The 10,008-nt window shown below is 38.1% G+C and overlaps 1 protein-coding gene across 1 annotated transcript; it reads left to right on the top strand.

Moving 5' to 3' along the window:
• Window positions 1-70: 70 nt before the first annotated feature.
• On the top strand, window positions 71-8,764 carry LOC138043101 (uracil-DNA glycosylase-like). The gene is made up of 8 exons (XM_068889225.1): window positions 71-460; window positions 538-589; window positions 2,086-2,129; window positions 3,299-3,396; window positions 3,970-4,058; window positions 4,408-4,472; window positions 6,428-6,541; window positions 7,759-8,764. The coding sequence occupies exons 1-8, from the start codon at window positions 158-160 to the stop codon at window positions 7,927-7,929; spliced, it is 936 nt and encodes a 311-aa protein (XP_068745326.1). The 5' UTR covers window positions 71-157; the 3' UTR covers window positions 7,930-8,764.
• The last annotated feature ends 1,244 nt before the right edge of the window (window positions 8,765-10,008 follow it).

The raw sequence follows: 10,008 nt of genomic DNA, 5'->3' as shown, positions 1-10,008 counted from the left end.
CCAGTCCTAATCGGCTTGACCGATGACTACATGATGATTGGCTAATCGCGGAGACACTATTGGCGGGAAAAGATACATTTGTTTTTCCATATTGCATGTTGCATCGAACGAACAAATTTTCGATTTTTGGACGGAGTTAAACTCGAACTATAGCAAAATGGCAAGTCAGATGAAGATCTCCAGCTTTTTCAACACTTCAGGCACTAAGCGACGCGCAAGTGATGTCGATGAGAGGTCGGATTCGCCGCAAAATAAGTCTTCCAAGATTGCGAACGGGAGTTCGCCCGAATCAAATGCAAAACGACCATTGACCAATCTCTCTCCAGAACAGAGAGAGCGTATGGAGGCCAATCGAAAGCAAGCAGAAAAGAGATTACTTGCAAGTAAAAGTCCTCAGTCTTTTGGAGCCTCTTGGAAAAAAGCTTTGGCTGCAGAGTTCAGCAAGGAATACTTTGTTAAGGTACACTTTGTTGATCGCTCGGATTAGAAAATTAAATAGAGTTAAGTTTATCTGATTGTTTTCTCATTTCTTTCCAGCTCACCAGTTTTGTTAAGGAGGAAAGATTGAAGAAAACAGTATATCCCCCAGGTAGGAAAAGAGCTTAAACCACCCTACCCCCCACCCTGAGCGCAGTAGTTGGTACACCCCAGAGGACCACCCTAAGGGTTGAAAAAACAAAAGAGACCAATAAAACTCCTCTTCCTGACAGTCAAGGGAGGGTTGAAGACAAGCTGTTTAACTGGTTGATTTTGTTTCTGTAGTGATGATGGCATTAAAATGTCTTCTTAATTTTTCATAGGTAGCATTTTTTTTTTTTGACATCCCTATCGTTTTTACATATTCGCTATTTTCACCAATCCCATAGTACAGTTCATTTTCGGGGCTTATTTGCATTAAAACATTGGGTATCCAGTTCACTGAAGCATAATACAGTCCCAAGAGTAAATAACACTGTTTTTATGCAAAGAACCCCCAAAAATGTATTACATTAGTTATGGGATGGGTGAAATAGCAAATAGTGAAACCCTCCTATCGCATACTCCTGAGGGAAAAGAAGCATTACTGATATGGAGGGTGTAAACTGCAGGTGTCAGGTTAGAGTTGCAGGTCACTGTTTCAACATAGCTGAAACAACCCAGAACTTTACCATTGCTAACATTAGGCCTAAAAAATAATGTTTAATAATAATAAGGCGCGGTGGCCTCATGGTTAGTGTGCTCGACTCCAGATCGAGTGGTCCGGGTTCGGGGCCTGGCCGGGGACATTGTGTTGCGTTCTTGGGCAAGACACTTTACTCTCACGGTGCCTCTCTCCACCCAGGTGTATAAATGGGTACCGGCCTAATGCTGGGGGTAACCCTGTGATGGACTAGCATCCCATCCAGGGGGGAGCATAAATACTCCTAGTCGCTTCATGCTCCGGAAACCGGAGATAAGCGCCGGCCTGATGGGCCTTCTGGGTGGTAAGCAGTGACTTTACCTTTACCTTTATAATAATAATATAAACTTATATAAAAAATTCAACAGCGCTTTGCAATATTTACAATACAATATTGAATAATGATCATTCAAACAATTAATTATTAATAACTAAAACTGTCAATTAAAACAATGTTGTTAATGTTTAAGCCTAAGGTTATCATTTTTGTAAAGGTTTGGGTTGTTTCAATTACAGGAGAACAATGACCTGCAACCTGCACTTTCCACCCTCACTGATAGCAGGTCATTATGAACAGCGAGGTTAAAATTAAGCGAGTACTGGATCAGGGCAGGAGCCGATGACTTAGAGTATACAACTTCATTGTATTTGTGGGATGGCGTTTTACATTTGTACAGACCAAGCTATTTTTAGATTGATTTTTTCCCGAAATCAGTCTTTCATGAGAAATTATTACCCATGGGATTGAAAATGGTCATTCATGCAAGCCAACTCTTATCTAAGAACTCCTCTAAACTTAGCTTTATCTGTGAAAATGCCATTAGGTAGACCTAGTATTGGTGTTGAGGGCTCAACTCAAGAAAACCAACTTCATGTTTTGCTGTTAATAAAATGTTAATAATTTATGTTCATGGATGATTTGCCAGAAAAAGATGTGTACAGCTGGACACTCCAATGTGACATACATGAGGTAAGTTTTGAGGTTTTACCCAATCGTGCTATGAATCTGCAATCGTGGACAAAATAGATGGGAAATTTGTACCCCCCTCCCCCCCCCTCCCAAATCAAGGATGGGAAAATGGCACGTTTTGGCTTTTGTGTGATCCCTGATTTAGGGGGGAGGGGGGGTGCGGGTTTGCTGTTCCACTTAATTCTTTCCAAGATTGTAGTCCTTTACTGCCAAGTGATCAACAGGTATCAACCAACCACATGCAACATCTGGATTACACTCTTTTGGATAAGATTATATCCCTAGAATGTGGAATGATTTACCAGAGAAGATCAGATCCACCGCTGTGTATTGCAGACTTTAAAAAATTACGGGCCTTTCTGCAGGTACCGGAATTGGATTGTGTTTTTGGTCACTTGGGATTAGTCTTTATTTAGAGTTGTTTTGTTTTCTGTCTTTTTTTTCTTTTGTTTTCTGTAATTTCTGCTCCAGTACTTGCAGAAACTGCCGAAATTACTGAGTTGTGTCTCTCTTATGGTATTACCGGTATTAGAAAATTCTCTTGTTTTTTGTAATAATATTATTTTATTCTTATGTGTTTAACTTATGTCAAAATTATTTTTCTTATCAGCATTTGGAGATATAGCATTTTGTACTAATCTATAAATCTAAATTAATTATAGTAAAATATACTTGTAGTGTGTGTGTATGTGAGTCAAACTTAGATAAAAGTCTTCATTGGTAAATTATACATTTCATTTGACATTCTAGTTTTAACACTTTTGAGAGAAGGGACCACGTGGTTTATTGAATGAATGTCCCTTTTGCTTGCATTAACAAAAGAATTTAAACCAAATTTAATGTGTACATAGACCTTATTCATAAATGGCGGTCACATTTATAATTCTTTGTCCAAGTGCAAATTAGCCTACCAAGCCTCATTTTAGAGCAAGAATTCTTTTCAATTCATTGCATGGTATTGAGGCTTGGTATGCTAATTTGCACTTGGACAAAAGAATCATAAATTGACCTCCATTTATGAATAAGGTCTATGTACTTGCAGTAGTATAAATTTAAGTACTTTTCTTGTTTCAAGCAATAGAATGACTTTTAACTACCTGTACACGTATTTGGAGTCCATGGTTAAGGGTTTACATGTAAACATGTACATGATTGTGATCAATTTTTAGATTAAGGTTGTGATCATTGGTCAAGATCCTTATCATGGCCCAAGGCAAGCACATGGACTATGTTTCAGTGTCCCTCCTGGAGTTGCTATACCACCCAGGTAAAGTGCATGTAAACAAATTAATCTATCTGAATGAGCTGTAGTGGAGCAAAAAACTGTCTGCACTAACATGTTGTCATGCAGACAATTCTGTTAGCAGCAGTCCTCCATTGGATGCACAGTCAACGGAAATACACAAACATTTCTGCCCATTTTCTACAACAAGATTGTTTTCAATGCTTGGCAAGGAGTTTTCTGGACTTGTAGAGGGGCTATGATTGTTAGGGTTATTGTTTGAACTAAAGTCAGGTAATCTTTTCAATGATAATTTGGTTTCCAGAAAGCAAAAATAAGTAATTTATTCAAATTACGACAAAACATGTTTTTTTTAGATGACTACATTACAACACTAAATCAGATAATACATAATACACTAGGGAATCGTACAATAGGTAGTTAACACTCACACTAATGAACAAGACGAGTGGCTAATACTATCTACAAACTGGTGACAAAAATAATAATAATTACGTGACACAACCACAACTGCAAAATTTTGTCATCATTGTACTTGAGTTGAAATAACAATTCAGATGTGCCATTTAGAGATTACAATCAATTTTTCCTCACTAGCTTGGTAAATATTTACAAGGAACTAGAGAATGATATTGATGGTTTCCAAGCACCCAAACATGGATACCTCACGGGCTGGGCAAAGCAAGGTACACTGTACATGTATTTTAAAGCAATGTCTCCTCAGTAACATACACATGGTACAGTGTAAGTTAAGAATCGCAAGATACAAGATTAAAGACCCATGGTAAAGGAAGAAAGCCAAGGTTCTTTGCCTGAAGTTGACATTGTGGAATATATTTACCTAAGACTTCCAATAATAGATCGTTTTCACTGTCACGCAATAAAAAAAATAAATCAAAAACTATCCAGTGCAAAACGCTAAGAAATTGTTGTCTTATAGAAGATAAAGAAATAAGACACTTGTCCAAGTTTTAGGCCTCTGTGTTTCCCCAAACTTCAAATTTTGCCCGCCAAAAATTTAAATATTATTTGCAGGCGTCCTGTTATTGAATGCTTGCCTGACAGTTGTAGCATCAAAGGCTAACTCGCATAAGGATAAGGTGAGGCTACAACATTAACACAGATACACATTAGATATACTTGTACATAATTATTTGCACTATTCAGCTCATATGATCCTCAGAGAATTTACATACATACATACATACTTAATTGACCGCTCCCCATAGGGGCTTTTCAGGGCCAATGAAACAATCAACGAAACAACAGAACACAACAACAACAACTGTTAAGAATCCCAACTGGCCGGAGGCAAACCAGTTGGCTATATACAAGTGCAGCTGGGAAGTTGAACCAGGGACTACCAGGAACAAATTCAGCGAGTGGTCAGAGCGGGTCTTGAACCCGGGATCTCCGGCTCTCAAGGCAAGCGCCCTAACCACTGGGCCACACTGCCTCCTTTTCTAATAATAATGTGCTGTTTAATAAATGAGCAGCAGTGTTTTATCAGGTTTTAAACCATGAAGCAAAGCCTAGTGGTGTTAGACCCAACAAAACACAACCTACAAGTTTATTGAACTGTTTGAAACACATTCCACAAAAAGCGTGTCCCTCTGGAGTCTGAACAGACAAAAAGTTAATTATTAGCATTCAAGAAAACCGAGCTATACCTTATTAGTATACTTTATATAAGAATTCTAATGAGGAGTGTTATCGATTTTTAAATCTCATTCTCTATTTTCGAATTTCCCATAATACACTTTGTTTGCCCCCCAAATTTTGCATAAACCATTGTTTTCAAATGCTCTTGGGAATATACAGTGTCCCCAAGAGCATTTGAAAACAATACATGTAGTTTATGCAAAATTTGGGGGGCAAACAAAGTGTATTATGGGGAATTCGAAAATAGATAATGCACTTGATGTTTTATCGGTGACCTGATAAGCTGTTTTCCTCGTGAATTATTAATGAGCTTTTTAGGAAAGATGGAAAACTGTCATAATCTTCATTGGGTACAGTACATTAACACCATTCATTCCCAAATACAATTAAGAAAACAAACAAGAAACCATGTGAACAATGATAATAGCAATAATGACAGCAGTCATGTAAACAACAACCTCTTACTATAGCCTTTTACGTTAAGAGACCTTACTTGAACACTTGAACATCCAATGTGGTGCTCTTTTGGTTATTACGATCTTTCATGGTTAATTTGGCAATGCACAAACATCTCTGTACCGTTTACATCAACACCTTCATCAGGAAGTGGTTGCATGTCATCAATGAAGCACTAAATGTCTTACTGTGATTTTCATAATTCTGTTGAATCTCATCTTCAAGTGGTAAGTGCAAAATGCGTTTTGGCTTCCATCAATCAAATTTCCAAACGTAGCTGGGAAGATCAACTCCACCTCCGGAAAGTGAATTTGAGCTTTTTCTTTAGTTCACAGCTTTAATACCATTATGATATCCTTTTAGAGGTTCTTCAGTAAAAAGATTCATACAGATTCCACTGCTTTCCATTGGTATCGAGGTCAACTGTACAAATTTTCCCATGGAAACAAAAGAGGTTTCAATTTTGATTTCAGCATCCATGGTTTTGGGTCAACTCTTGGCTTGGCGGTGGAAGTTTGATTGATGGAAGCCAAAACCCAATTTCGTCATTGGTGTTTGAAGATGAGATTCCACAGAAATATAGACGAAATAGTCTGCAGGTGTTCCGATACTTCACTATAGTTTAATGACTCATGGTTTCATCTCACAAAAATCCTATGGCTCACAATCACAATTCAATCAACTGCGTTTTTTTTAGCCTTGAGAAAGTATCTACACATTTGATACTTATTTATCTTGTTAATGGGCGGTTTTTCTTATCTGGTTTAACATGCGTGTTTAGAAGCAGAAATTTCGTATCAAAATAAGTCACGAACAGTCTCCGAAACAGTGTCTTCAGCTAAAGTGTTTGCTGGCCATCCGCAATCTCTTTTATTGACCTTGTTTCACCCATTATATCACCTGCTCCTAAAATTGCAGCTTGTACACTTTGTTTCAGGGCTGGGAACAGTTTACTGATGCCGTTATAAGGTGGATCAATTCCAATCTCACTGGTGTTGTTTTCTTACTCTGGGGTGCCTATGCTCAGAAGAAAGGCAGCTTTATTGACAAGGTAAAAATGCACAAGAAAACAATTTTTTTGGATGAGATTTGCGTGATATTTGGAGCCTTGTGTGATTCCATATGCCTATACTTTGATTCTCTGGAACAAAAGGGCCGGAATTCAATAATTTTTAAAAGCAGCAAAATTACCAGATGTTCTTCTTTCTAAAACAACAAAAAATATTTATGTAATTATTCACTTTGGCACCCTATACCAACAATAATTAGAGTGTGTAACAGACAAATTCTTCTAAAATAATTATGTTGGTTGCATAAATTTCAAAATTAGCCAATAATACTTGCTATAGTGAGTCCAATGTATAATAATATTAAATTGGCAGGGTGAACCTTACTGCCTCATACAGGTATTCTCAGAATGCAGGAGCCAGTAAACTTGAGCTCTGCCATTTAAGCCTTCCCCACCTGATTTTACTTTCGCTAGCACCACAGGATTTTACTCACTGACTGCGGGTGCTTTAGGGGTGGTTGGGTCAAGGCTGATGTTTCATCAATGTATTGAGGGCATGATCAGCAAGGGATGTTGATCAATATGTAACTTGGCCCAAGACAGAAAGCAATAGAGAAAGCTCCTGACAAACGGCAGTGCAGCTGGATGATATTGATTATTCCTTCAGAAGATTCCTCCACCAGGATTGGCTCTGAGACCCAGGAAAATTGCTCCCTTGAACCTTTCCTCATGCGAAATTCCAGACCTAAATTACCGGATCTCTCCAAATTTACAAACAGCAGTTATTGGCACCAAGGTTTTTTTCAGTTGAATGATTTTTTCTGATGATTATGTCTATAATAGGCCATTTTACAGTTGTTTGCTCAGCAACATAGCCAATGAATGGCTGCGAGGCTGCCGGTGACCTTGCATTGATACAGACCTCACTGCTTTTATCATGTAAATTGTGTTGTTGTGATTCTAATTAGTCCGTATTAACATTACAAAAGCACGGAGGTTTGTATCAAAGCAGGGTCACCGGCAGCCTCGCTTCCATTCGTAGGCCAACATAATGAGATTCAAATCAGTTGGTGTATGCATCACAAAGTGACCCTCTTACTATGACTTTCACAAGAACCCAATGAAGAAGTAGTACTTGAAGTTCTTAGGCTTGAGGAGACACCTTGTGACACATTATTGAAAGTACCAAGAATCTCATTATGCAGCTGTATTGGACATACATGTATCATGATGATTATCATTCTGTTACATTCCTGCAGAAAAAGCATTGTGTATTAAAAGCTGTTCATCCTTCTCCGCTGTCAGCTCATCGAGGCTTCCTGGGCTGCAAGCACTTCTCTCAAGCCAATCAGTATTTAAAGAAGGTGGGAAAGAAAGCGATAGATTGGCGTTCACTTCCGGTTGACCAAAATGAGAATTTTTCAGCTTGACAAACTGAATATCTTGCATGCAAGAACTTTGAAAAGTCAAAATATATATCTAAGGATATGATACAGTAATAACTATGAAGACGGTCCAATTAAAAATTAGAGTCAATAGCTCATGAGGCGAAGACGAATGGGCTAGCTATTGACCCGTGGCTCTTGAGGGCGAAGGGTCTTTGTTTTAGTATCACCCAACTAGTCGGACAGAAAAGGCAATAATAAAGTTAGCAAATGCAAGTTGAAGAAATATTTATTTGGGAAAAAAAAAAAAAAAGCGTCACGCTTTTCGCTACTCGAGGACTATTACTAATAGTCCTCTAATAGCGTAGCCAATTAAAATGCAGGATTTGCATTAGTCCACTAGTTGGGTGATACTAATAAGAAAATAAATGTTACTGGCGGAAAATAGATTCAAAATAGCAAATTAAAAAGGATTACTTTTACGCTTCATTAATCGTTCAGCAATCCCCCGTTGAGAATTTCTTATTTGTGAAACAGAGCGACAAAAGAACCTGTTTGACGAGGACGTCATGTTCATTTAACTCGCAAACACACGGCGGTGAAACGAAAACCTCGTTCCCTTAGCTAGAGATGTCTTTTTTTAGAAAACTGGTTACTTGAGAAAACTGAAAACGCGAGTTCGTTTATCGCTCAACTGGCTGCTTTCCTCTCCCAACCGGTTTGCATCTATGTGCTGAAGTTAAATAGTACGTTACCTACATGTATAGACCGTTTAATAAGTAGTCGAAAATTAAGATTTTTTAAAACAGTTATAAAGTTAAATGTTAAGAAATATATATGATAGTGACGCTTCATTAAAATTAGTAGATCATTTATTGACACTTTTTGCAGTTATTTGTACAAAACACTAAGGGTACGTTCGATTGACCGTATTCTGGAATAGGAATACATGGAATAGAAGTTTTTAAATTGTCAAACACCTGCTGAAATGCTATTTTAGACATATCTTTATTACCCTTGTTGCTTCAAAATGCCAGATGTACCGTTTTAAATCATCACTCCACTTATTCTTAATCCGGAATAGGGTCAATCGAACGCGCGAAGGGTGCGTTCGATTGACCGTATTCCGGATTAAGAATAAGTGGAGTGCTGATCGTATAATAAAGATATGTTTACAATAGCATTTTAGAAGGTGTTTGACAATTTTAATGTGAATCTCCATAAAAAGGAAGGATTTCTGACTTCTATTCCATGTATTCTTATTCCGGAATACGGTCAATCGAACGCACCCTAAGTAAACGTTGCGTTTCAGTCGTATTTTTTACTCCATATTCTAATGAAAGGCTTGATAAGGATAACTGAGATTTAAACCCGCTTTACACTAGCACGTAGCTATCATTTTGCGGGCACTTCACGGAAAATTTTTCGTGTGTAAACAACAAACAGAAGGCATGTGCCGATCACATCTTTGGAGGTGTGCACGGCACTCCATTATTGGTACCATGGCGCCACGACATTGGAGTGTCGCTGCAATTTCGTGCGTGGGTACGTTTATGTGGAATGCGAAAGGTTAAAATGACCACGTGATCATTATTTTCCCGCAATTTTCGCGTTTGCCGGTTGGCCTCTGGCCGTTTCTACGTGAAAGTAGGCATTTTCGTTTCTTCTCGTTTTTCCTCTAGATAGCAAGCTGTTTGTGGAAAAACGAACTCCAAAGCCATTTTCCGGTATGCCAAACAAGGAAAAATTATGTTCATTTGGTCATATAGATCGTTAATAAGAAGTTGAATTATAACTGACTCCTTACCGTTATTTTCTTCATGAACTAACGTTGACTCACAAAACAGCTTCATCCGCGGAACTCGTAAAATTTGACAGGTAAGGATTTTCATTTTATATAGCGTCTTTTTCTACAAACAATGTTTAAATACTCGAGGTCCATTCCATTTTGCGTCAAACGGCAATTCGACGTTTGTCGTTTCACCTAAACGTGTTGCTAAATCTCTTGGCTAATATCGTGTTTACTGCTTTGTGATGTTGATCCATATCTGGAGCTAACAGGCCAGAAATGAGCTATATGTAATCATAGGTAGCCCAAGCTCGATATATGAGCAGCTCTTTATA

This window comes from Montipora capricornis, chromosome 3 (assembly GCF_036669925.1).
Source record: "Montipora capricornis isolate CH-2021 chromosome 3, ASM3666992v2, whole genome shotgun sequence".
In the NCBI taxonomy this organism is placed as follows: domain Eukaryota; kingdom Metazoa; phylum Cnidaria; class Anthozoa; order Scleractinia; family Acroporidae; genus Montipora; species Montipora capricornis.
This window is presented reverse-complemented; position numbering and strand designations above follow the sequence as displayed.